The sequence below is a fragment of the Equus caballus genome, chromosome 13 (assembly GCF_041296265.1).
Source record: "Equus caballus isolate H_3958 breed thoroughbred chromosome 13, TB-T2T, whole genome shotgun sequence".
Taxonomy (NCBI): Eukaryota; Metazoa; Chordata; class Mammalia; order Perissodactyla; family Equidae; genus Equus; species Equus caballus.
This window is the reverse complement of record NC_091696.1, coordinates 10,334,139-10,361,799: the sequence shown is the minus strand read 5'-3', so window position 1 is coordinate 10,361,799 and position 27,661 is coordinate 10,334,139. Positions and strand designations below refer to the sequence as shown.

The 27,661-nt window shown below is 53.8% G+C and overlaps 1 protein-coding gene and 1 long non-coding RNA gene across 5 annotated transcripts; both read right to left on the bottom strand.

Moving 5' to 3' along the window:
• Positions 1–11,485: 11,485 nt before the first annotated feature.
• LOC138917199 (uncharacterized) lies at positions 11,486–13,339 on the bottom strand. Its single transcript, XR_011424901.1, has 2 exons — positions 12,660–13,339; positions 11,486–11,727 (listed from the first exon to the last, which is right to left on the bottom strand). It is a non-coding gene; the product is annotated as an uncharacterized lncRNA (long non-coding RNA).
• Positions 13,340–13,948: 609 nt separating this feature from the next.
• On the bottom strand, positions 13,949–22,729 carry TRIM56 (tripartite motif containing 56). 4 transcript variants are annotated; one of them, XM_005598660.4, is made up of 4 exons: positions 22,412–22,729; positions 22,240–22,310; positions 21,260–21,388; positions 13,949–21,151 (listed from the first exon to the last, which is right to left on the bottom strand). In XM_005598660.4, exon 4 carries the CDS (start codon positions 21,148–21,150, stop codon positions 18,835–18,837), a length of 2,316 nt encoding a protein of 771 aa, XP_005598717.1. In that variant the 5' UTR covers position 21,151; positions 21,260–21,388; positions 22,240–22,310; positions 22,412–22,729; the 3' UTR covers positions 13,949–18,834. The 4 variants fall into 4 exon arrangements, with proteins under 4 accessions (XP_005598717.1, XP_014585376.1, XP_023510784.1 ...); XM_014729890.3 differs by having other exon boundaries at positions 22,251–22,310; positions 22,412–22,574; XM_023655016.2 differs by lacking the exon at positions 22,412–22,729 and having other exon boundaries at positions 22,236–22,307.
• Between the last annotated feature and the right edge of the window lie 4,932 nt (positions 22,730–27,661).

Here is a 27,661-nt window from a genome sequence, read left to right as displayed (position 1 = left end):
CCCTCTTCTTGCTCTCTTCTGTGTCTTCTCACATTCCTTCCCTTCCGGCTCCCTAGTCTGGCCATGTGAGCTCTCTCCCAATTTTCTCATTCTCTCTCTTTTCTGCTCTCTGTGACTCAGTCCCTCTTTCCCTCTCCTCTCTTCTTCCAGAATCCCTTTTACAGTCAAATGCTCTGCTCCACGGCTTCCTGTGGGGAAGAGAGTGCTGGCCTGCTATCAGTTACACAGGCTCCTGGAATGTTGGACCCGGCCTCCTGATTCTTGGTGATTTCACTGGGAGAGCTGGGGGAGTCAGTGATTTCACTGGGAGAGCTGGAGAAGGATGGGGTCCTGCTCACTCACAGCACTATTTCTGGTCTGGTGACTCTCCAAACAACACAACACCAAAAATAGCCTGTGTTTGGGCTGGGCTGGCTCTGCCCCTCTCTCGGGTGTGAGCTAGGGCGAGTGCTCTGTGCCGCAGCCTCTTCTCGTTTAAGATCACGGCCCTGGGACAGCCTGTCCAGGGTCCCTCTCACAGGGGCACCATCCTGACTTCCCCCTCCTCTACCTCCAGGACCCCTCCCTTCCGCCTTTTCCAGCCTCCGCCAGCCGTCTCTCCTTAAACTCCTGTAACACTAAAACCTGCCTCCCCTGACAAAGCCCCCTTGTCCACGGTTGCTTTTTTCTGCTATTATATCACGGAGTTTCAGAGCAGGAGAACTCTAGAACCATTTACTCCAGTCCTTTGAATTTGCAGGCAAGGGATCTGAGGCCCAGAGAGGCTACGTGATGCGTCTGAGGCCACACAATGACGTACTGCAAATGAGAGAACAGTGCTCATTAAAACAGGCAGACCGGCCTGGTCAGGGGTCTGTCACGTAGCTGGTTATGTGTGTAGACAAGATTTAACCTTTGGGAGCCCTAGTGTTCTTATTTGTATACACAGGAATTTATAGGTAGGTAGATAATGGTTTCCGTTCTTCAGGGTTGTTGAGAGGATTAAATGAAATATTGTGTGTAAATGTCTGGTATTTTCTAGGCTCTCACGAACTGGCAGCCACTCTTGGCTGGGGCAGAGCCAGGGAGGAGCCGGGACAGTCCCACAATGGACCCCACCGACGTTCGGTCCATGTCCCGATCCCTGGAGCCTGCCAGGAAGCAGGGGCTTGTTTCACCAACAGTAGAAATTGAGCTGAGCTTGGTCTACACTTCGGTCTGCCACTCACCTCCCCTGTCTCTCATTGATTTCCCTGTAAAACCTCATCACGCTTTAACCACTTTAAAGCACATCCCTTGACTTAGTCATTTCTGTACTTATCCTTAAACTTACTGGGCCATCCATCACCAGGTCTCATTTATCCTTATTTCCAAGGGGAGGTAGGGGGACAGTATCCCCTTGGGGGGCCTCTCATAATGTCAGTGTCCAATGAGCACCAAAGGCCCGCATGGCCCCCCGGCAAGAATGAACCTCCTCTCTTGGAAGAAAGAGGCGGAAGTAGTGAACGGGGTCCAGGGTGGCCACAAGGGGAAGTTTGATTGTCAGGGAAGGGTGGAGTGTGCAATTTCTGGGGTAGATATGACCACAGAGCCCGACGGCGTCAGCCAGAATGAGGCGGCGCAGGCCTGCAGGGCCCCCGGGCACCCTGGCTGGATTCTCTCTCTCCTTCCACTTCTCTTTGCCCACATATGTGGATTTTCTAACTCTGATTCACTTCTTTCCTCTTTTGCAGAAGTCGTTCCTCATTCTCTACATTCCTGAATCTCCCTTTACAACTTTCTCTGGACATATCCTGTTTTATTTTACCCTGGCAGTTGTGTGCATCTTGACCTCCCCAGAATGTCCAAATATTTATTGACAATCAACGCCCAATGGTGTGATTCAGAGAAATATACACTTCTCCCCTCCCTGAAGGAACGGACACGATTCCTGGGAGAGCAGATTAACATACATGCAATAATTAGATAAAAACATAAAACCATCTGTATGCTAAGCTGTAAGACCTAAGCTATCAGGGTGTGGAAGGAAGGCTTCCTGGAGGAAGGGGGTGCTGGGTTATTAGGGAGAGGCAGAGAAACAGAGGGCAATATAGATGGGGTGGGGCAGGGAGGCACAGAGCCCTGTGGGGGAAGGGAGGAAAACGCTCCCAGGCTCTCTCCACAGGTCTTCATCTCTAGAGAGCAATCTTTTTCCTTTCTGCCTGTGGTGTGCTGTCTCTGTCCTGCTCTCCTTGTGGGCTTTCATGTTGTAGGTCTCTGCTCTTTGTGTATCCTGCTCCCATCTCCTGGAAATAGACGTTCTTGTCCTAGTCTGGATCCTGGATCTGGACACGACTTTTTACTAAGCAGATTCTCAGAGAGATGGTGACCCCGGGTCGGGGGAACCTGTGGGTGGTGGAGGACCGAGAGACAAAGCAGCCTGGGTGATACAGCACAGATGGAATTTGCCACTGGAGAGCTAAGGACATCCCGAGTCACTGGCCATTCCTTCTGCCTTACTTCCTCACCGTATGGAAGCAGACCCTCTCTGCATGTCTTCTCTGAGTCACCCTGGGCTTCTTCATCTGGCTGGGTGAGCAGTAACGCAGTCAGGCTGCTGGCTTCCTTGGGTCGATGGGGGCCTAGAACCCTTCCCAGACTCCCTGTGGAGTTTTGTGGCTGTAAGGGTGGGGAGGGTGGGTGCAGTGTGAGAAGGAGGGGGAGCAGACCTCCTGATTGGGGAGGTCCCAGGGATGGCTGCCTTCCTTTCATCCTCCAGCACAGCTGTTCATGGAGCAGCTTCTTTGGATCTCTTCCAGGATGGGTTTGATGTGACATTCAGAGATGTCGCGCCTGAGCACGGTCCCGTCTTCAAGGAGCTTGCACTGTAGTTGCTGTCCTGAGCAGCACCCTCTGCCTCCTGCGCAGGCCTGAGGCCACACGGGAGTTTCCACTTCTGCCCACACCAGCCTCCTCATCCCAGTTTCTCGTGCCCGCTCCTTTCTACAGAACACCCTGATCCTCCGTGCCACTGCCCCTGCCCTGTAGGTCCCTTCCGAGTCCTGCCTTCCCTCTCTGGATCCCCACTGTTGCCCCTTTCTCCTGACCTCAGAGAGCCCACCCTGCTTAGGAAAGGCAGCCCCAGGAGACCCACCGCCACCAGGAGATTCCCCTTTCCTCCCTGCCAAGTGTTCAGCTAGACCCGCTTCCTGAGCCAGATGTGTGTGCTCTCGACACGGGGTTCTCTGATGGGTGCCACTGGGACCAGGCAGTCCTGGATCAGTTACCCCGGTGGTCGCGAGCAAATCATGTTCCCTTCCTAGAGCCTCGGTCAGACAGACACCATGGGTCCTAACCAGATGCGTTCTGCAAAAGGACGCAGATGTGGCCCGAGGACTAGCAGGAAACTCCGAGCAACTTCTTTTACTCCCCAGAGCTTCGGTTTTCTGCAGAGTGGGGAGAACGATGCCACTTCTGTAACAGTGTTGTTAGGATTAAAAAGATGACACGGATGAAATGACCAACTGCATCTCTCCATAGAAAGACACGAGCGTAGATTTCTGTTGACTCTAAGAGTTGCATCTTTTTTTTCTCTTGTGTGTCCTCTCTGGTTTCCCCTGGTTTCCTGAGGGTAGAGACGCGGTCTCTGGTGCTAGAAGGGGGTTAGCTAACTGGGTCCTCAAGTGAGGAACGCCAAAGGCTCAGCAGGTGCACCAGGCAAGGCCCTCACTGGGCTAGAGAGGCCACCAAGGGCTCTGGCCCATGTCTGGCGCTGGCAGGGCACGACCAGGCCTCGTGCGGATGCCTGACAACGACATTATTACCCAGTTATGAACTTGGATCTAAAGCAGATGCTCCAGGCTGCCAACGGCTGCTGTGCCTTCTACTCCCAGGACCCAGAATTCTAGCATGGCCTCCTCCTGAGTCTCTTGCCTGGGGGGCCATGACATGCCCCCCACCCATCTGTGTCAGGAACTAATAGGGCTGTGTGAGTAAGGGCTGATGTAGGCGGAGCGAGTAACTGTTATTCACATTGCGGCTCTCCCTTGGGGTAGGGAGCAGGGGAGGGGGCTGGGGCTGTGGGGTGAGGGGAGCTGAGATGGCAGATATGAAGCAGTTCAGACCTGACAAAGGGCTCCGGGGCTGGCAGGGCAGACTGGCGTGTGGACTAGGGTCCAGGACAGGAGAGGGACGCGTGATCCAGCCCCCTCTGCACCTCTTCCTTCTCCCCACCTCGTACGACCCTACAGAAAGTGCGGTGAGCAGGGGATTTGGCACAGGTTGGGCAGTCCTGCCCAACACCCCCCCTTCCCCACCCCCCAGCCCTGTGACCACATTGGAGATTGGCCTCAGTCTTGGCCTGTCTCTCTGGGCTCCTTGCCTTTCTTAGAGCCCAGGAGTGTCTTGCATCAAACCTAGGGAGAAACCGATTTGGGAGTGTGAAGTCCAAGGTTGTAGGGTGTGTCCCCATCCGCGTGGAAGCTTGTCATGTGTCCACTTCAAGCTTGCTCCCTGGGCCCACAAAGCCCACTGAAGGGGGCAGGACTTGCCCACCCATGGTGGACACCCCATCCATGGTGGACACCCCGTCCATGGTGGACACCCCGTCCATGGTGGACACCCCATCCATAGTGGACACCCCGTCCATGGTGGACACACTCAGACCAAGGAGGAGCATCATCTTCCCACTTCCTGCTTCCACCTTTTGCTGTCCACAGCTCCTGTCCTCTCCACAAATGGCAGAAGTCCTGGCTGGTGGCCAGTCCTGTCTGGCCAGGAGGAAACCGGAATGTGAGAAATGGCAGCGGCAGCGGGAGTAATGCGGAACACTGAGTCCTCAGGAGCAGAAATTCCACCGGAAAGAAAACAATATACACGGGACAGACTCACCCACCAGGGTACAAGGGGGGCAAGAATGAGACAGGGCCTTCCTGCGCCAAGCAGGTAAACAACTCCCGGCCTGGGGAAGCCCCACTGTGACCAGTCTCCCAGGTATGGATGCTGGAGTGGAAGGTTGGAGGTTGGGGTCCCGCTTTGGAACAACTGGGAGAAATGGTCTCCTACCCTTTTCTCACCTTCTAAGGCAGATGAGCTCCTATGGGGGGACAACAGCGTCCCCTGCCAAGGTCAGGAGGATCACAGGGAGGCCAAGAGCAGAGCCAAAGTGACATCTGGCAAAGAAGCCCAGCTACGCTGAGGCTGGGACAGCCACAGCCCCCGAATGGCCAGTTGGCTGCTGGAAACCAAGAAAGACAACTCTAGGGTCTAGGGCAGGATTTGCAGAAGCTGGAACCTGTGAGAGCAAAACTGAGGCAAATCTCAGTCCTGGAGAAGCAGCCTGCATCTGGAAGGGACAGAAAGAAACACCCCCAACAGGGCTGCAGTGCCCCAGGACCCCCATGCCAGCTCCCTACGCTGCTGAGGCTGGAGGAGGGATGGAGGCCGAGCGTCTGGGTTTGTGACTGCCCCTGTTAATTTCTTTAGGCGGATTCTGATCTGCAGATCCATTCTTTTCTAAGGTATTGGGGTCTGCATGCCTTTTCATTAGAGTTTTAGGAAGAGCTCCCAGCCCCAAACTGCAGCAGTACGGTTGGCAAAGGTATGCGGGGCAGCTGCTGCCTGCCAGGCCGAGTTTGCCACTCCTTGCCTTAGTCATTCTGTCCAAGTAGCGCTGTACAGATGACGAAACTGACAGATAGGTTGGGTCTGTTGCTCAAGGTCACCCAGCCAACAAGAGGAGCCAGTTCCAGTGCCCCCAGCTCTTAAACAGCCTCCATTCTGTTTTTCAGTGGCTCAGCTGTCCCCCATCTGCCCCGCTGCATGCCTGTCCCCTAACCCCCCAACCCAGGACAGGTCCAGGCCCCTCCCTCACCGTGTGTCCCATTGCTCCCCTGCCCTTCCTTGCGTCTCTGCTTCAGACTGACGTAGCTCTTATCCCCCCTCTCCTCAAATCTGCTGCTAAGCGAGGAACTGATTCCAATTCAGGTCCTGACGATCGCCTGTTTTAACCCCCCGAGTTACATCTGCTTTGGAATCGTGACGTTCTGTGACATGGTCCAGTGGTTCATCAGCCCCAGGTGCACATTAGTCTCACCCAGGAGCTTTTGAAAAGTCCTGAGACCCAGGCCCACCTCTGATGATCTGAATCTTGAGTCAGAATCCTAGGCTACTGGGGTGTTTTGTTTTACTAGTTTTTCAGGTGCTTCTAGGATTGAGATAATGATCTCAGACCACATGAATGAACGACGTGGAATTCGAGGCACCTGCTGCCCTGGGGCGGCTGTTGGAGGCAGGGTCTTCTCATCACACTAGAAGGAGGCTACCTGACAGGCCGAGGCTGGTCAGCCTTCCCGAGGCCCTGAGCCTGGGTCACTCAGTGACAGGGAGCTGCAGCCTCTGGAGATGGGAGGCGGAGGGGGACTTGCCAGGCTGCCCTTTCACCCATTTGCTCACTGAGCCCTGTTCACGTCTCCGGGCTGGTTTTCTGCTGACCTTGGATGTTAGGCCCGACTCTGAGACGGGTAGAGAAGGCAGAAAGGAGAGGAGAAGCTGGTCCAGAGCACAGAGGGTCTTCACCTTCAGGGCGTGAGGAGCCAGAATACGCCTGGAATGCCTTGAAAGAGCCACCCGTGGAAGGTTCAGGAAGGCTCCCCGGGGAGCTGGCCTGTGAGACAGGCCTGGAAGAATGATGCTCGTTCTCAGCATTGCCGTCTGCAAGCATTCTTGGAGAGCCGTTTTCATTGGGTTTTCTGCCCGTGGGGCACGTAAAGGTGCCGTGGGGTCAGGGGGATATAGGACTCCAGGCCAGGAGGGTTTTAGGGCCCTGTTCTGGAGAAAGACAGGCGTATATAAAGATAAGGAGTTCCAAAGAGGTTTGTGCCAAATGCCTCGTAGTGACACACGAGATCAGGCATCCAGCCAAGGGCCTCTGGGAGAGGCCTGGGGCAGGCAACAAAGAGTCCTGGGACTCGACCTCTGGGATAGGGCAGAGGGGCACTGGGTTGGGGGTGGGGGGTCGGGAGGGACATTTCAGTCTGGAGAAGAGTCGGGTGGGTAGGGCATAGCTATCTTCTGGGTAGAAGGTTCTGGAAAAGGACAGCAGAGAGCAGGCTAGGGGATTTGTTCTCTGTGTGGGAGCCTGGAGGAGACTCCCTGCTCCCTGCTCATCCCCCATCCGCCTGGACCTGCTCTCTTAGTCAGTCCCTGTGCCGGGTGCCCCTCCTCCTTCAGCACTGGGGCGGCGATGAGGCCCCCGTTATTCACAGCCTGGACCGACAGCTGGCTCCCTGGGGCATACTCCCTCTTCCCCAGGGTGCAGCCTGGCTCGCCAGCTCACCACCCTGTGGGGCTGGCCCCAGACCCAGACAGCCTCAGTCAGCAGGAGTTTGGGGCCCTGCGAGCGGGGACCTCTTCTCTTCTTCCTCCTGAGTCCTCAGCCCCGTGCTCGCCAGCTCTGTCTAAACATCCGGTGTTCTCGGAAAGCAGAGGGCAATTGTCTTGTTTCCTGGGGCTAGCTCCTTCAGAGAGGACACCAGAGGAATTACAGAGAGGCCAACAGAGGGAAATTTGGGGGTCCCCCCTCTGATTCTGAGCTCCTGCCTTAGACGAGTGCTGACGGAAACCGTTCTGCTTTGAATGTTTCAAGTGTCTTGCCCTGAATCTAAACTCATGGAACGGGGCTCAAGGGGCCTTTGTCCCCAAGTCCTCATCGTGCCAGGAACTGACCAAACTTTGTTGTGCTGTTGTCTGCCTGCAATAGCACTTTACCCAGGGAAGTGAGGGCGGAGGGGAGGCAGCAGCTAAGCCCAGATGGAAAGCCCCTGCCTTGGGAACTCCCTCTTATCACTTCTGAGAATCCCAGGGGACTTGTAGGTGAGGGAAGAGGTCATGTTGTGTCTAGCACTTGGGGCTGGTTTCCGGGCTGAATCAGGCCCATGGGCAGCACAGCAGGTGGACCTCACAGGGCTGCCCCTCCTGGTCTGGAGCGGAGGCTCCTTGCCCTCCCTTTGCAACACGGCTTTCCTGCCCGGTGGGCCATTAGTTCTGCGGCTGGACGGGAGTGCGCGTTTGTGGGCGGCAGAGATGGGCATCTGCCAGGCCTGCGTTAATTGCAGGGCCTCCTTGAGTTTCTCAACAAGCCAGTTCATGTAGCGGGAAGATCAGCAGAAGTGTGGGTGAAAGAGAAAACCCGGAAGACATTCATAACGGGGACAGGATCTCGAGATGCCACGTCTATTCCCGCTCCATCTGTTCCAGCTGATTTCTCCCGCTCATCTCTTGCCCCAGCAACGTCCTGCCTCCTCTGGTTTTCTTAGTGACTCCGCTGTCCACAGCAGCTTGGGTTCCCTCTTTCCCCACAGCCTCCCCAGCCTCCTGCAGGCGACCCTAAGCTGCCTCTCCCCCGAACTCGAACACTCTCACAATCAGACTCCCACAGTCAGACACACCAGTCAGCACCGGATGCATCTCCAACTGCACGGCGTGTGTCCATTGTGTTTTCCCTACCGGCCTGTTTGCCGTCTAGAGGTAGGAAGCGTTTGGGTCTATACTTTCCTCCTCTGTCCCTTCACACGGCCCCACGTGACAGCCAAGCACCTTGAAGTCAACATCGCCTTCTGAGAATTCAATTAGGAAGAAACTCAGTTTAGGAGAGGATATTAGCCCTCTGTAGAAATTACCTAGGAGACTGTCTGTCTGTGAATATCCCAAATCCAATTAAGGAGACCTGGGTGAAACCTCAGAGGGCCAGATAAGACTGTGATTGCATTTTGGCGAAGTAACTGCATTGTCTTCTGCCTGAGGGAAAATGCCAACAGGAGGGGAAAGTTCCTCCTCATTAAAAAGGGGGCATCCAGGGCCAGCCCGGTGGCACAGCGGTTAAGTGTGCACGTTCTGCTTTGGCGGCCTGGAGTTTGCCGGTTCGGATCCCAGGTGCAGACATGCCACCACTTGGCAAGCCATACTGTGGTAGGCATCCCACATATAAAGTGGAGGAAGATGGGTGCGGATGTTAGCTCAGGGCCAGTCTTCCTCAGCAAAAAGGGGAGGATTGGCGGCAGATGTTAGGTCAGGGCTAATCTTCCACAAAAATAAATAAATGAATAAAAGGGGGCATCCAGGGGGACCCAACTCGGCTCTGGGTCTTCAGGCTGTGCAGAAGAGTTGGTGCCCTGTCCTGCCAACATCAGGGGTCAGGCCATGGGACAGGTGTGTCCCGAGGCGCGTGGATGCCTCAGGCTGTCATCCAGCCATTAAAATTATCCAACCCCTGGCCTTGTTCTGATTCTATGCTCAGTAATTACATTCTGAGGCCCCAGGAGAAACGTGTCCAGGTGTCTGGGGACAGTGCCTCTGTCTGTCAATTAATAAGCCAGGATGCTGGTTCCGTATGCTATTCCTTGCGCATCCAGGTCATGTTCGTTGTCCCCAAGACTGGTTTGTCCATGGCGCGCACAGGTAGTCGAGAACCAGGTGCTGGGCTGTGATGAAGAACCACGATAAAGCCACTCCTCTGGGTGACCAGCCGCCTGTCCCCGCTGGCCATGTCTTCCCCCGGCATTCTTGCATTTGCTGTTTGCACTGGTTACTTAGAGCCGGGGCCCAATAAATACTTTCTGCACGGTAGACTGATTGATTGGTGCATGGGGTGGAAAGAAACAGCCCAGCGCGGGGTTTGGTCTCCAGAAGGCACGGGGAGAAGGCCCAGAGTCTCAGGGGCAAGGGGAGGAATCAATGAGTGGACGTTGACTGACTGCCATGTGGAGAGGTGGACAGGGCATGGAGGCACTCCTGGGGCGCTGCACCTCGCCCACACCCAGTGTTTGCCCTTGGGGGACAGACTTGGCAGCTGTGGTCCTTGGCTGAGGATTAAATGGTAGGAAATGAGCTTCAGGGAAATTCCAGTCTTGATTCTTTGATGAGGAAAAGCTGGCATGGTGCCCTGCCTGGGAACACCCTGACAGCATGTCCCCCACCCCCGTGTACTTACAGATCACAGAGGAACACCCCCTTCCCTTGTCTAAACACCCACGAGGATGCCCAGCCCCAGACACATGTAGAAACCCGCACATGAGACATGGCCCTGGTTCTCCAACGTCTGGACCCAGATTCTCCCTGACTAACCCGAAGCCAGCTTCCTCTTCCTCTGAAGACCCACTTCCAGCTGTTGCTCAGACATCCCAGCTTCCTTCCCTTTCTCTCCCGCCGCCTCCCCGAGCCCTTGGATGGAGACATATGGCCCTCTGTGTCCCTGAGCATGGACGTGTGTGCCCTCAGGTCTCTGCACCTTCTCCCTGCTCCTGACGTTCTTGGGTCTCCATTCTTTTCTTCAGGGATTACATGGGAACAAGTGGCCGCACAGAGGCCAATGCCAGCTGTGGCCGCCACGGGGCCAGCTCTCCAGGTCCTTCAGGCAGGGCGCTGAGCACAGCCCTTCCAGGGAAGCCACACCCCACTTCATCTTGTCTGGTAAATACTTTTCTTTATCTCCCTTCCTACCAGCTTCCCACATGACCCCACTCCACCCCCTGAAAGATATTTCTGCCCTGAAGCTGGACTCCTTCTCAACTGGAAAGACTTTTCCTGGCAGCAGAGCCACCGAGGCCTGGGGCAGAGGAGGGGACTGGGGCCTGGCCCCCCCTGCCTGGGAGCTGCAGAGCTGGCCTGGGGAGGAGACACTGTCTTGGAGCCCCAGCGCCTTGGGGTGGGTGGGGCTCTCTCTGTGTTCCAGCTCCAGGCAGCGGGAATCTCACAGAAAAGTGATCTGGGGAGTTCTGCCCTCCCCGGGCTCGGACCTGAGCCTCCCACGTAGTCTGTGGGGTGGCAGGGAGGGAGATGTCAGGGAGCGGGCTCCAGGCTCAGCGCAGCCCCACCCGGCTCTGCAGGTCCCTGGCAGGGGGAGGCAGGCTCAGGTTCCCGAGTCGCCCGCTCTGGCCCCAGGCCGCGGTGGCTCTGCTGTGCCAGGAAAAGTCTTTCCAGTTGAACAGGAGTCACACTTCAGGGCAGAGAAAACCTTTGGGAGGGGTGGGGAGTGGGGTCATGTGCAAAGCTGGTGAGGAGGCATCACCAAAGCAAGCATCAACCAGAAGCGATGAAGTGGCGTGTGGCTTCCCCGGAAGGCCTGTGTGCAGTGCCTCCCCAGGTTGGGGTGGAGAGCTGGCCTCTGCCCAGCCACTTGCCCAGCTCCTGGTGCTCTTGCTCTGTTACAGATCTCTCCAACCTTACCTCCTCATCTTTCAACCAGGGGTGATACTTGTATCTACCTCCCAGGACCGTTAAGGGCACCAAGTGAGCTAATATATGTAAAGTCCATAGCAGGTAGAAGGGGGCCTGGCTCAGAGTCAATGCTCAATAGATACCATTCATTCATTCATTCATTCATTCAGTATCTACTACATCCCAGGCACTATTCTGGGGTGTAGGAAATATCAGTGCACAAAACAGCAAAATACCCTGTCCTTCTGGGACTTGGATTCTACCCGGGGTGGATATTGGGGGAGAAAACAAACAATAAGCAATACACAGGATAAATGATTAAATGAAATACAGTCATACGTCGCAGCGGGGATGCGTTCCAAGAACGGCATCATAGGCGATGTCGTCGTTGTGTGAATGTCACAGCGTGCACTTACACAGGCCTGGATGGGATAGCCCACTACACACCTAGGCCACATGGTACTGATCGTGTAGGACCACCGTTGTGTGTGGTCCCTTGTTGACCGAAACATCGTTATGTGGCGCAGGACTGTAGGATGTTAGAAGGGTAAAGTGCTGTGGACAAAAGAGAAAGTACAGCAGAGTGAGATTACTATCTTTTTTTCCCACAGTTTGGGTAACTTCACTCTTATTCACGTCTCCCCTCTAAGGAGGAGTGATAACCTCTTTTTGCCTCAGGGCTGCTTTCCTGAGATAGACTTGCCAACACCTCCCAAAGCTGCCTCTGACATGAATGACGATGACTAGGTTTTAGCACAAATTCACTCATTTGCTCTTTCAACCGACAGGTATTACGGACACCTGGCTATGCTCAGGAATGCTCAGGGTGAATCAGAAGTTCTTGTCCTGAGGGTTTTTGCAGATGAGGAAAGGGCTGCGGGTGAATAATCTAGGTGAGAAAGTGATGCTGGCGGGCTGTGTGAGCCCTGCACATTGACCCGTGGCCTCTGTGCCCAGCCCTCCCTGGTTTCGCAAGCTGTCCCACCTCAGCATACTTTGGCTGTTTTCTCTGGTAAGCCATGGACTGTCCGTAACAGTATTGCGGGGAGAGAAAATAGACATTGTTATTTGTGAGGGGGAAGAGACATTTTCTGAGTTGCCCCTTGAGCAAAATCAAGATCCCAGAGGCCCATTCTCCCACCCCCAGCAGCTGGGAGCGATGCTGTGACCACCTGTCCACCCGTGTGCCCAGCTTGGGACATGTCCCGGCTTCCCCACTCCTACCCTGTGGCCTCTGCTGCCCTTACTTGGAGGCTGGCCTGGCCCCAGCAGAGCAGGGACGGGGAGAGAAACCTGTAGAGTCGGTGGCCACAGCATCCTGCTGCAGAAGCCAAGGCTGCAGGGAAAGGAGGCGGCCCAGAGGCCTCTGCGGCTGTGACTTCTCGAATACAAAGGAGGAGAAACCCAGGTCTGAGGGAGCAGGCTTGGCCACCTGACTAGGAACCCGAGGCCGAGTGTGTCCGACCACAGGAGCGGAAGACGCTCACCTTGGGGTTGGGAGCTGGAACAAGCCGTTCTCCACAGTGGGCGCTCACATGGACAGCGGCGATCTCCCACGCGGGCCCCTCAGCTGCTGAGTCATGCTCCCCAGCTCGCAGCGGCGCCAGTCCAAAGCCAGGCTGAGTCATTAGATGATGAATTGCGGAATTCTTATTCAGGCTGTCACCACGGCAGTGGTGGGCTCTGATCCCACCCTCTGCCTCCCTACCAGGCCTCTCAAACCTTCCCTCCTCAGTCGTCAATCCTTCTCTATCTGGGGGGATGCTGGAGGCACAAAAGGCGGTGGGGTGTGTGGGGTACCTCGGAGCTTCCCTTCCTGTATCTAGATTCCGGACCTGTTAGGGGACGGGGCCTGCTCTGTCAACTCAGGAAGGAACCTCAGATCTGATTTCGTTCAGCTCTCTCCTTAAGGGATCAGGAGACAGAGACACAGGCTCGGGATTCAGAGCTGCTTGGAAGGGCGGCTTTGGAGTCAGAATCTGAAACTGTTTATCCTGAGCAAGCCTCACCAGGCCTCGCCAGGTTTCCTTGTCTGTAGAAGAATATTAATGATCCCTACTTCTTAGGGGTTGCAGCTTCCGGAAGTGGATGGGTGTGAAGTGCAGGCGGGCGGGCACCGGATAACTGCTATTTGCTCTCTGTATTTGATGGGGCGCCAGAGGCTGTGTGAAGTAGAAATAATCCTCTTCCTGCTCCGGACAGCTCAGAGGGGTGGGGCAGGAGCTCCTTGAGGGGCTCTGGAGATTGGGGGGGGGGGGGGGGGAGGGCGTAGCTTTGGCCAGAAGGCAGATATTCCTAGAACCCTGATATCCCCCAGCTCTGCAGGGGCCACCATGGGATGGTAAATACAGCATGCTAGAAGGGGTCCACAGACGCTGGTTTGGTTCCCCCAAACCAGAAAACAAGCAGACACCAATGTGGTGGGCACAGCCAGCCTGACCTGAGCCCCTCGCCCGCCTCCTGCCCCAACACCTCCATGCAGTCACACCCCACCCGAGCGTGCATGAGTGCAGTCCTGCTGCGGCTCCCACCAAGGGCTGGCCTGGAAGGTGCACATCTCTGTCCTACAGGCTGGAGTAGCCAGGACGAGGGTGGGACTACAGATGGTGACTGTGCCCGTCCCCCTGCTCCTGCAATGCCCCAAGGACTCCGTGTTGGCATCTTTGGAGCCACGGTGGGGGGGGGGGGGCAGGGTGGTCTTCATACCTGGTTCCCTTTGCTATCCAAGCCTGGGTGTTGGCAGTTCCCCATACCCATGAACCCATCTGAGAAAAGGTTTGAATTTTCCAAAAGAATTTAATAAGAAACAGAAAAAAGGTACAAAGGACACAATCAAAGGAATGAGGGTTTACAGCACAGATTCTTCAGCCCATGGCAACCCAGGGAAATTTGCTGGGCTGACGCCATGGGTACTGAGGCCCCGACTCCGTTTTCAACCCTGTCTCTCTTGGCTGCTAAGCCAACTGGCTCCAACTTTCTCCGGAGACAAGTCAGGTTGCCTTCCCAAACCTCCCCAAACCAACTTCCTGATCGCCTCTCTAAACAGAGGCCCTTCTCTACCTGGTCCCAAGGATTCCTCGCTGCGCTTCAGGTGAGGTCCAGGCTGACTCTGCTGTACCTTCTCCACTCCTCCAGTCAAAGGCATCTGTGGTCCCCAGACCTATTTTTGCCTCTGTCCTGATCCATTTAACTAAACTATATTCATGATCCAGTTGGTAGGCTGGTCCTGCTACCTTTGGTCAAGTTACCTATTTTCCTAAGCCTGCATCTGAACTTGGTCTTGCTCCTGCTGCGAGCATCTTCAGCAGCTCTCTGCTCCAGCCGGTCCAAGACCGCTCTCTCCCCAAAACAGAGCTCTGTTCCCCAGTCCAATCTCCCCCCTGACTCACGGGAGAGCTCTAGTTCTCAGCCGACCTGCCAAGGAGAGAGGTCAAATGCTTTGATCTTGGCACCCCTATCGAACCCCGCCCAGCTCGGGCCACTAATCTCACCAATTTCCTCAGAAGATTTCAGACTTCCCTCTTAGACTTCTGCCCCCTTGGAATTTTATCTCTGTAGATTTATGATACGGCATGGCTTTACAGATACAGTAATAGTAAGACTACAGTGAGCGGAGAGCTATTCTCTTCCAAGTTATGTTTTCTCTAAATTATCCAAAGATGGGGCCGCTCTTGCCCTTCTGAACTTCTAAATGTCTACAGTTATCAGTCCTTGATTAGTACAGTCTGATTCTCGGCTGGCATTTAGGAAGAGCATTGTGTCTTAGCCGGCCAGCCATTGGTCCCATCTGCTCCTAAGTCATGTCTTAGAACATGGCTTCTTCAAATAACTGCGGGAAAGCAAAACAAAACAGCCACCTCCAAAGAAGATGGTTTGTGGGTAATGACTCTACCCAGACATGCTTGAGCAATACGTGTACACAACATCCCCATTCAAGCTCACGCTGACGGGAGAGAATCAAGTTAGTACAAGTCAGCTGAACTTTCTCCTAAACCAATACCTCGGATTGGGCCTTTGTGGTATACAAGATACTTGTCTATGTTTCTCACCCAGTCCTCGCAACACCCCTGTGAGGTGGGCATGGTGGATATTATTATCCCTACTTACTGATGTAGAAACTGAGGCGCAGAGAGGTTCGGGAGCTGGACCAAGATCACACAGCTATTTAGTGGAAGGGCCAGCGCTCACCCAAGGTCTCGGCTACCTCATTCACTTTCCTTTTTTAGGTGCAAAGAATATGAAAGAGAGTGTCCACTCTCTTTCTCTCTACCCGAACGCCACTCTCCTTTCACCAGTACACGTACAACCTGGAAAGTCCCAAACAGGAAAAGGAATCATTGATCAAGTAAACTCTCATAGTCCGATGTGGGGGGTGGGGTGGGAGGTGTCTTTCCCGAATGTTCCTCATTTCTTAACATCTGTAGTTTAACCAAGAACTCTTTCTCTTGCGCTGAGTGGTGTTTTCCGAGGGATTCATCAGGATTCCTGCGTCACAGTTAAGCTGCTGTGGATTTTACCTCCAAATTCATGCTCAGTGCTATACTTCCCATCCGGTTCACATCTGGCCGGTCTTCTGGGCCTTCCCACCCCTATCCCTTAATGAGGAAAATTTAATATTTCCAGTAATCTTCCAGGGCCCGGCTTCCCAGGATTCTTACAGCTTCCTGGAATGTCACATGGCTCCTGCATCTCTGGGGCATCTGTGCGATTCTCTTCTTGCAGCCAGGTGACATTTCCTTTCTGAAAGTCTCCATTCCCGGGTAAGCCACTTGGCTGGAGCCATTTGATCAGCCAGGCCCTCTGCATATGCTCCCTGTGCAGCTCTGCAGAACTGTTGTTCCAACCCAAGCCCGTGACCCCTAGATGCCCCTCCACACACATAAGCAGGGCACCCCAATCTCATCTCTTTTGTGACTCTGGAGCTGAGCCTCCCCCTGGGAGGCATATGGTAGACTGTGTCCAAGCTGCCCCCTACTGGAGATTTCCCACAAGCCAAGGTTTTGGACAACTTGGTTTGCTAGGGCTGTGGCACGTGAGGTGGGAAATCTCTGGAAAGAGTCTTACCACTGTCCCATCCCTTTTCTAGGTATTAATTCACTTCACATTTACTGAGCACCTATTGTGAGCCATCGCTATGCTAACTCTACAGACAGAGCTGCAAAGAAGACAGACCACCCCCCCCCCCACCCCACCCCATGCAACTCATCCTACGCTAGCTGGTTCTACAGAAACTCCACTTGGTTTCCAGTTGGTCTGAAGTAGTTGGGGAACTCAACAAGACCTTCCCCTGCCTTCTGGACGCTCCACAGTGATCCAATCCCTGAGGGGACCGCCTGACCTCTGCAGACCCTCCCAGGGTGAGCTCCTTGATCTCGCCAGACAGCCCCTGCTCTGCCCACCCTTCCTCCCCACTGGCCCCAACCAGCTGGGACCCTCCTGACTCCCGTGCCTCCTCTGACAGGACAGTCTCATCCCTTCTGACATCTTCTTCCCCAATCCAGTAGCTATTCTCGAATATCACTTCTAGAGGTGAAAGTAAACCTTCCAGCGTATGTTATTTAACAGACAATCCTAACCGAAGCAGAAAATGCACCTATGTGAATAGCACAAAATAACTCAAAAGAACCCAATCTCCCCAATCACTGACTATTTACAAATTTTGAACCTATTTCCACTCGGCAGCTATTCAGACATACTTTTACCTTACTGCTATCATTAAGTGATCATAATTCCAAATTCCCCTTTTTTTTTCACTTATGATTGCATCATAGAACATATTCTTCTAAATAGTTTTCATAGTTGTCATGCACAAAGGCAGTAGGTAATTGCCCTGACACACCACAGTCTCTTAGCTGCGTGCCCCACGGCTGAGCAGTTTCCAGTCAATGAATGTAATGTAGGGGGTGGTCACAAATATCTCTGTGCAAAAACTTTTTGCTTTGGAATTACTTTCCCGGAATGTATTCCCCAAAGTGAGAAAACAGTCTTACAGTCATTTTTTTTCCACTCTTGTCAAATATTACCAACTTGCACTCCAGGAAGCATCATCTTATAGTGCCAGGAGTCTCATTCTCCACGACACAGTCTTAAAATGTATTTTTGACCAATGCAAGCAGTTGACTTTATTTTATTTTTTATTTCACTAGTCCTGGCCTGAGAGCATTCCTTCTGGGTGTACAGCCCATTTGGTCCCTTGACCAAGTAGATCTCTTAGTCACTGCACACACTGGAGACTCAGCTCTTACTCAGATCAATTCCATGTAGTTTTCTCATCTTAGAGGTTTTCCTTTAATCTTCACTAATCTCTGCTGTGCAAACATTTCAAATTTTTATGTAATTAAATCTGTCCACTTGACATGGATGCTCTCCCTTATCACTTCAATAAACAAGCAATACCTCCCTAGAAAAGCGTATTCTTTTCCTCATCCCTAATGCCCCGCACTTTCCATCTGGACTTGTCCAAAATCCCTTTGGTTCCCACAAACACTCCATCGTCCACAATCGCTACGTTAAGATTCCCTTTGGTCCTCTCTCGACAGCCCCTGGGTAAACACATCCACCATTACCTCAGCCTATGCAAAGGACCAGTGGTTGGCTCACCCCCGACTGGATCTTTGCCTCCAGTTTTCACTCCTCCACCCATCCCAGCCCTACTACTGAATTCTCAGGTTTTCCTGCTGGCTTGGCCCCCAATCCCACACCTGGGCTGAAGGGCTAGGGCGTTTCCCCCAGCAACAGTGGCCTACAGAAGGCCAAAATTCCTTCATCCCTTAGTTCAGCCAAACGGAGGCCAAAATTTCTCAAAAGGAATTTTGCTGGCTGGAAAACTAGGAGGAAACTAAAAATAGACTCCAGGAAGTGTAAAGACTGCAAAACAGAAGTGATTTGACATCCTGTGTAGGTCTTGCTCCAGACTGGCTTCACAGTGGGGAGGGGGTGCCCAGAGGCCTCCCTTTCCCTTACACTCGGAGCCATGTTGGTTAAACTCCAATCCTGCCAAGTCGTTTTCTAGTAACATTCTCTTCACAGACTCTGAGGTGGACACCGCATGGCCTCAGCTGGTGTCTGTCCTTGGTCCCCCACAAAGCCCACCCTGTGCTTCAGTGGGGGACGCCACTCTCAGAGGAGCCTCTAGCTCCTGGCTGTGGCTGATGGAAGATGCCATTCATCACCATTTCGTAGCCCCAGGCCTCTTCTGACCTGGTGTGTCCCTGCTCCCGTCTGAAGGGAGCAGGGCTCCCAGCTCTCATCCAGAAGGCACCTGTCTGACGTAACCTGAGTCCTTCGTCAGCCGGAGCACTCCTTCTGCCCACCTCCTAAGACCCCCGGGCTACTCCATCAGGAATGGTTTTGAAGAATGCAAAACAGGACAAGCTTATAAATCTCAGAAACCTGAACTATATGGCAGCGGTGGCGGCGGTGGTCACCCACAAAAAGCAAGAGACGGGGTTCACTCCCAGCACCCCCCTTCCCCTCCTCCTCTGCTTCTGAGAGTTATGGTCCCGCCACCACCCTTGGTCCCTATTCTTGCACAAGAGAAGAGGCGTTAGGAGTTTGGCACTTCACACTGAAAAGCTGCCCACCCCTGCCCTCCGGGAAGATGAGTTCGGCCCCCCTCCTCCCGCCCCAGTCCCACCCCAGTCCCACCCCAGCCCCAGCCCTTTAACTGTCAGGAGAGCGGACCCGAAAGACGTGGATGGTCCCGTTACTGAGGGACACGACCAGGTACCTGCCGTCCACCATGGTGGTCACCCGGGGCTTTTCCAGGCCATGATAGGCCGTCAGGAAGTCGCCGAGTAGTGACCCCTTTGGGTCCAGGATCACCACCTTGTTGACCTCGCGAAGGGTCAGGAAGATATAGCCCTTCTTGTCCACAGACACGGAGCCCGGCTGGCAGCCGTGCAGGCCTGGCCCCCGGTACTCCCCGACCACCTGCCCCAGCCCATCACAGACCACCACGCTATTCTGCTGCCAATCTGACCCCACGAAATTGCCCTCCGGGCTGGTGGTCAGGAACACCAGTGCCCGCAGGCCCCGGTTGGCCTTGCCCCCAGGAATAAACCGGGTAGCCAGGCTGCCTTCCATGTTGTACACCTCCACGTGGCCTGACACGCTGACGGCCACCCGGTCCCCGCTCGGCATCGCAGCCACAGCGTGGCTGGCCTGGGAGAGGCTCAGGGCCCGGCGCCACTGCACCTTACCATCTGGGCTGATAAGGTAGAGCCGCGCACTGGCTGAGAAGGCAACTGCGCCCTGCAGGGCAGCCACGCTGCACGGGGAGCAGCCCTCAGGGACGGGCACGGCGCCCTTGTAGTCTCCGTTGAGGGAGAAACGCTTCAGCGCCCTGTTCTGCTCATCCGCCACCAGGATCTCCCGGGGACCAAAGGGACAGAGTCCAGTGATCCGGGGAGACCGTTTGTCTCCAGGCATTCGCGTGGGGAAACTGCAGGAAAAGATAGGCCTGGGGAGGAGGCCTGAGCCCTCCAGGTGTGGCCCAGGGGCTGGGCTGGGCTCCCGGGAAACTGACTTGAGCCTGCCTTTGAATTTCTTCTTCTTGTTGGATCTGCCACCCCTCGGGGTCAGGGCTCCTCCTTCTTCTTGGGGTGTCTGTGCTCTGGCCTCTTTTGGGGTCTGGGTTCCATCTTCTTGGGGTGTCTTGGCTATCTCTGCCTTTGGGGTCTGGGCTCCATCTTCTTGGGGCGTCTGGGCTCTGTCCTCCTTTGGGGTCTGGGCTCCATCCCTACTCTGGGGCTGGATCCCACCGTGTTTCTCTGTCTGGGTGCCATCCTCTCTCCAGCTCTGGGTCTTGTCACATCCTTTGGTTCCAGCTCCATCTTTCCCACCATCCTTCTGGGACTGCTGTTCCTCAAAGGAGAGCCGTAGCAGGTGGCAGTTCTTGTCCAGGAGCCCAGGATGGAGCTCCAGCTGGGGCAGCAGGCAGCGGGTGGGCCCAGGCATCCAGGGACACCCCTGCAGCTGCTGGAGCCTCTGAGCAATGGCCCCCTCCAGGGAGAGTATCTCGGCCTCGCGACCTAGGCTGAGCACGCGACGCGCGAAGGCAGCCGCCTCCCTGGCTACCTGCTCTCGGCCCTCCAGCTCCCCCAGCCTCTCTCGAGCAGCCTCCTCAGCAGCCTCCACGTGGGCCCGTAGCTGCCCAAGCACCTCCTGCTTCTGGGCCAGAAGGGCCCGGAGGACCGCCTCCGCTGCCTCCTCCACCTGTGTCCCCACCCTGGCTGCCTGCTCCCGCAGCCGGGCCAAGGCTTCCTTTTCCGCCATCCGGCTGGCCTCCAGCTCTGCCAGGTTGTTGTCCACGCCTGCCAGGAGCTCCTCAAGGCCTGGCCTCCGGGCACGCACAGCCTCGGCCAGGGGCAGGCAGGGGTGGTCCAGGTGGGGGTCCAGGCGGCACTCCCGGCACAGCAGCTGGGAGCAGGGCTGGCACAGGAAGCGCAGGGCCTCCCCGGGGTGCTGGGGACACTGGGCCGCCTGGCGCTCCCGGGCCTCCTCGTCGTACCACCCTGCCCTGTAGCCCACCAGGTCCACCACTCGGTGGGTATGGGTCTGCCGGGTGCAGCGGTGCCCGTCGGCACAGGCCTGGCACAAGTCGTCAGCGCAGTCCAGGCACCGGGCAGTGGCCGGCCCACCGGCGCTGGCCCCACCCATCAGGGGGCACAGCGCACAGGCTGGCTTCCCAGCACGCAGGTCTCCACCGGCCCGGGCCCTCACCAGATCCAGGAGCCCGTTGACAAAGAAGTTGGTCTTGAAGGCAGCCACGCCGGCCGGTGGCACGGGCACCGTCTCACGGCACTCGGGGCATCGGAGGTGGCCGTCTTCCGCCAGCTGGGCCAGGCAGTCCTGGCAGTAGGTGTGCAGGCAGGGCAACGTTTTGGGAGCCCGCAGCTGCTCCAGGCAGATCTTACAGGCCAGGAAGTCGCTGTTCAGGGCCTCCAGCAGGGAGGGCGCAGACCCCTGGGACACCATGCTGCAAGCGAGGGCTCAGGATTAGAGGGCAGAGGGCACCGCCACAGTGCTCCAGCCTGCCCTCCTGCCTCTCCCCCATCCTCAAGCCACACCAGGTCTGGAGTCTCACCTGAAGGGCCAGGAATTTTCTTCTGGTCTCCCGGGGCCTCTGGCCACTTGCTCTTGTGCTAAAGAACCACCTTCCTCCTCCTTGCATACAGTCAGCAACCGTATAAAAGGTGCTTGTGTGTGTCAGGTGCTGCGAGAAACGACAAGACCACGAAGCCTTGGCCTTAGAGAGCTAGCAAGGATCAGTGCCCCCAGTTGACAGGCCTTGTGACAGGTGGGGTCCAAGCCCCATGTGAGTAGGTCCCAGGGGGCCTGCTGGGAGTGGGGTGCTGGGTGGGGGCGGGCAGAAAGGACACGGCAGGGGGTCCAGGTGGGCAGTCACCTTGACTCCTGGCAGGTGGGGCAGTATAAGGGGCCCCACTTCCTGCAGCCCCCTACACCTGTCTTCTAGACCCTGGGCGCAGCATCTCGGGTCGTGGTGCCCCCCCCCCCCCCCTTCCTGCCCTACTTTGCTGGCCGTGGGTTCTGGAGCCGGCAGAAGGAAGGCTGAGGGGAAGCGGCTGCCCTGCTCTTTTCTCCCAGCTGCTTGGCCTCGGGGTCACAGTGGCTTTGCCTCATCTCCTGGAGTCCCTTTCTTTTTGCCTTTCCTGCTACAGGAGGCCTCCTGTTTCCCTAGAAACCTCTGAAGGGTCGGAGTCGGGTGAGGTTCATCTGTGAAGACCCCGGCTCCCAGCACAGCGGCTGTGAAACACTCGATGAAGACTCTTGGGGCAATTTTCCCCAAACTTCCGGAAAATCCGGGCTGGGGGGAGAGCTCAGAGAATGAGAGGTGGTCTTTCCCAGGGAAGCTTCAGCTCTCTGGCCCCGTGGGGTGAGGGGGGTACCCCTCCCAACCTCTCCTCTCCTCCCGCCTTCCGGGCCCCTCTGCCCCCTCCCCCACTCCCTTCCTCTTCCTCTTGCTCTCTTCTCCCCCCCCCCCCCACTCCTCCCTTCCCAACTCCCTGCAGTTCAGCTGCCCTCTCTGACTCCCTCCTTACCTACCCTGAGCTGACCTTGGGCGCCAGGACCCGGAGTTGGGGGGCGGAGGTCTGGACGCCGCTGTTGCTGGGCTCCTGAAAGAGAAACAAAACTGAAACTAATTGTACTTGTGTAACTTCCGTCCCCGGCCCGGGACACGGACTTGCGCGGCCTCAGGCCCCGCCTTCTTCCCTACCCGGCCTGGACCTCTTCCTCGGGGGCCCCGACCCCCAGTGGGGCAGGCCCCCTCCGGCAGGCTCCAGGGCTGGGCGGCTGGAGCCGGCTCAGGGCCGACCGTCAGTTCCAGCCTCAGGACAGCTCAGCCGGCTGAGCGTGTTTGCTGCAAACGCAGGGCAACTGCCTGAGGATGCGTCCTCTGAGGCCAGAAATTAGAGATGAGCTGTGATTCAGAGACGGTGGCAACTGGAGCCTGGTCCTCAGGCCAGGTTTCCAGCATTGCAGCTTATCTGCAAAGCCAGTCCCAGGTGAGCCCTTGGTGCCAGAAACCTCTGCTGAGCTATGGGAGAGCCTATGGGAAGCAGATGAGGGCTTCTGTCCAGGGGTCAGCAAAGGCTTCCTGGAGGAGGCATCCCTTGAGATGAGTTTGAAGAATGAACAGGAGTTTGGGGGTTCCTGGAGAACACAGGGAAGGGACTTCCCGGAATCAGGAACAGCAAGTACACAGGTACAGAGGAATGAAATACCACGACTCTCCTGGGTGGCTCCAGGTGTCTTGAGATGGTTTGTGGGAAGGGGACATTGAGTGGTGGCAGATGGAGTTAAAGAGGGAGGCAGCGGCCGGATCATAAAGGGCCTTATGCTCTACACGAAGGAGTCTGAGTTTCATCCAAAAACCCAAAGGAACCACTGGAAGATATTTTCCCCAACATCTTACGAAAATTATGAAGCGCAGAGAAGTTGAAAGCATTGCAACGAACACTCGTATACCCACCACTTACATTCTACAGTTAACATTTGGCTGTAGTTGTTTCATCCTGTGTACGCATCCTTTTATCACAGTGACAGAATCTCAGCGGGAAACTGGACGGAGAGTTTACTGTGGCAGCAGCCAGGACGCTAGAGAGCCTGACTACCGGGGGCCAGGTGAACCGTGCAGGGGTCTGAGCTGACTCAGTGGCGATAGGGCCGGGAAGGAGGGTGGAGGATGGAAGTCACACATGTGAGCGACTGCTGAAGCCGGGCTGCTTGCGATTGGCCCTGGGAGGGAGGTGAAGTAAGGAGGGCAGCATCCGGCCCTCAGGTCTTGCGGGTCTGGAGGTCAGGGCGGAGGGCCCGGCTGCCTAAACCCAGGCTTGTGACTATTCCAGTGTCTGTGGTCTTGACGAAGTCACTCAGCAGTGTCTGAAGCGAGAAGAGCAGGGCTGAGCTGGCGCTGTGGGGAACGCAGAGATTTAAGGCACATGGGGCAGAGGCTGGGGCATGAAGGAGGCTGAGAGGTAGTTGCCAGAGAGAAAATCCAGGAGAGAGATGGTCCAGGTGGAAATCCAGGAGAGAGAAGGTCATGGAGACAAGCTGGAGAATCCTGCACGTCCAGAAGAAGGAGACGGTCAGCGCTGACAGCCAAGACCAGGGCAGAAAACTGTATCTGTGCCCGTGTGCCCCTAAGTGTGTGCACACACATGCACATGCGTGTGGCCTCTGCCTGTGCTTGCTGGTCCACATTCAGGAACGATTTGTTAATACCTACTGAGGCCAGACAGCATGCCACGCGCTGTGGAATATACAAAGATGAACAAGATACGTTCTCTGCCCACAGTGGGTTTCCAGTCTAACAGATAGTAGGACCAATGTCATATGCAAGTGTCAAAATAATCATCACAATGGCTTCCTTTTATGGGGTATTTTCCATGAGCTTGACACGGGGTGTTGCGAACATAACCTGATTTAATCCTCATGATAACCTGTTGAGACAGGTATCATTTTTGCCTCCCTTTTACAGATGAGGAAACTGAGGCATAAAGGGAATAGGTCAGTCACCCAAGGTCACATAAAGTGCTGGGACAACAGAGAAGAGGGAGAGCTTGAGTTCCGCTGGAATGGGGGTGGTGTGTGGGAATCAGGAAGGCTTCCTGAAAGAGGTGGCATGACAGTGGCTGTCCTACTCCGTCTCCCCATACACTGAACAATTGCTTAAAGTGCCTACTGTGTGTGGCCAGCCCCAAGACGACCGTGTCTCCACCCGAGAATAGACTCCTGAGCCAAGCGATAACTACAGCCCACTGATAAGCATGACCGTAGAGACACACATGGAGAGGAGGAGTTGAGGGGGGCGACTCTTGCCAGATGCTGGGCAGGGAGGGCCCATGGTGGGGGGAGTGTCCGTTCTCAGGATGACTCCAGGGAAGGCCTCGCAGGGTGGCTGGTCTGATAGGACTAGAGTGCTGGGGAGTGGCGGGAAATTGCAGGAGATGGAGGCGGGCAGGCAGAGCCAACTTTCAAATTTCCTGTTTAGATTCCTATAAGGCCTTAAGGTAATGTGGAGCCCTTATAGGATTTTCATCAGGCAAGTTTGGACGCTTTTCTGTAGGTATTTGCGGGGAGGTGCACAAAGGTTTTTAATCCTAAATTATGGAAATAATAAGGATAATTTAAAATAAAATTTTAGACACTCATGTCATCATTATAACCAAATAACTTTCTTCCTGTGTGTATTTCCTTTGGCCTCTGTCCATGTGAATATATTTTACATAATTGTACCTATAGTGTATTTGTCTACTTATATAACAATCATATCAACATTTTCTATGTTTCCACATAGTCTTCATAGTTATTATTAGTGGCTGCATAAATGATATACTGTAATTTACTTAACTATTTAGTAATATGCTGATAAGCCAGCCCCCCCCACCCCTCCCCATGATGTAAATATGGTGCAAATCTTGCTACCAGGGCTGAATTCAGGCTACCAGTGGTTTAACGGCCAGCTGCAAAATCCCCAAATTTAACAATGAGCCCTTAGCAGCCAATGCTGTTTGGAAGATTTTAGAATCTTCTTTGTCCCCAGAGTTCTGACTTTCCCAGTGCGCACGTGGCACTGGGCATCTAGTGGCTCTTTCAATCTTGAAACACGTGCCCTTTGGCTCTGAGAATTCTGAAGTGTTTTTGATTCTCTCCCCTCCGTTTCCTGCATCCCCCGCTGGAACTTCCCTCGTTCAGATGTCGCATCTCACAGATGGGTCCTCTCATCTTATCCCTCCTCTTATTTTCCATTTCTTCCTCTTTTTGTTCTAATTTCCAGGAGATTTCTTCAACTTAAACCTTCCACCTCTTCTCTTGTGGTTTTCAAATCTGCGGTCATGGCTTTAATTCATGAGTTCTCTTTTTCACGTCCTACTTTTACTGTGTGGAAAGAATATCTTCTTAACTCTCTGAGGATATGAATGACAGTGTTGTGTGTGTGTATTTCAGTTTTCTTCACCTTGTATAGTTTCTGTTACCTCCAGTTGTTTCCTCTCACCCTCCCTTCCTCTGTTTTTAGGTAACTGTAGTATTTATTATGTTATATTTTAAAATTAACTTTCTCAGGTATAACTTACATACAATAAAAACCACCAATTTAAGTGTATGGTTCTGCGAGTTTTGCTAAATGTATATAATCAAAAAATTACCAACACAATCGTTATGGTGCAATATGAAAAAGGAAGTTGACATTGGCACAACACCATTAACTAGACTACAGCCTTTATTCAGATTTCACCAATTTTTACGTGGACTCAGGTGTGTGTGTGTGCTGTGCATAGCTCTATGCAATTTTATCACAAGTATAGATGCATGTGACCTCCACCGTAATCAAGACACAGACGTGTCCCGTCGATACGAAGAAACTCCATTCCACCGTCCCTAAGCCCTGGCAGCCGCTGATCGGTTCTCCATCTCTATAATCTTGTCATTTCAAGAATGTTATACACATGGAATCATAAACCATGAAACCTTTAGAGACTGATGTTTTTCACTTAGTGTCCTTGAGATCCATGCAAGTTGTTTCGTGTATGTCAGTACTGCGTTCTTTTTATTGCTGAGTAATATTCCACGGTTTGGCTACACCACAGTTCGTTTACCCATTCTCCAATTGGACGACGTTCAGATTGTTTCCAGTTTTTGGTTAGTACAAAATATTGCTACAATGAACATTCCTATACAGGTTTTTGTGTGAACATAGGTTTTCGTGTCTCTGGGATAAATGCTCAGGAGCACGACTGCTGGATTGTATGATAAATGTAAGTTTAGTTTTACAGGAAACTGTCAAACTACTTTCCAGAGTGGCTGCGCCGTTTTATCTTCCCACCAGGAATGTGTGAGAGATCTACTTTCTCCACATTCTCGCCAGCATTTAGTTTTGTCAGATTTTTTATTTTAGTTCTTCTAACAAGCGTGATATCTCACCGTGGTTTGAGTGTGCATTTTCCTAACGGCTAATGATGTTTAACGTCTTTTCACATGCGGATCTGCCACCTATATATCCTTTTTGGTGAAGTGCCCGTTCTTTTGCCAGTTTTTAAATTGCGTCTTTTTTCATTACTGTTGAGTTTCAAGAGTTTTTTATAGATTCTGGGTACAAGTCAGATTTGTGATTTGCAAATATTTTCTCCAATCTGTAGCTTATATTTTGATCTTCTTCTTTTTTTAAAAAAAAAAAAGATTTTATTTTTTCCTTTTTCTCCCCTAAGCCCCCTGGTACATAGTTGTATATTCTTCTTTGTGGGTCCTTCTAGTTGTGGCATGTGGGACTCTGCCTCAGCGTGGTCTGATGAACAGTGCCATGTCCACGCCCAGGATTCGAACCAACAAAACACTGGGCCGCCTGCAGTGGAGCGTGCGAACTTAACCACTCAGCCACAGGGCCAGCCCCTATTTTGATCTTCTTAACAATGCTTTTGGCAGGGCAAAAGTTTTTAACTTTAATGAGTCCAATTTATCGATTTATTCTCTTATGGTTCATGCTTTGGTGTCATGGCCAAGAAATCTTTGCCTGACTCAAGGTCACAATGATTTTCTCCTGTTTTCTTCTAGAAGTTTTATAGGTTTAACACTTACTTTTAGGTCTTTGATCCATTCTGAGTTAATTTGTGTATATGTGTTGAGGTAAGGGTTGTTTATTTATTTGTTTGCATACGGATCCTTTCCTCTTTGAATTTTTAAAGCACCTTTGGCAAAAATCAATTGGCCATAAATGTAAGTGTTTATTTATGGACTTTTTGTTCTATCCCATTGTTCAGCATCTCCATCCCCATGGCAATACCACGTTGTCCTGACTCCTGTAACTTCATAGGACGTTTGAAGTCAGGTAAAGTGACTCCTCAGTCTCTGCTCTTTTCCAGAACTGTTTTGGCCATTGTAGGCCCTTTGCGTTTCCTTATAAATTTTAGGATCAGCTTGTCAATTACTGAAAAAGCTTCTGAGATTTTGATAGGGATTTCCTTGAATC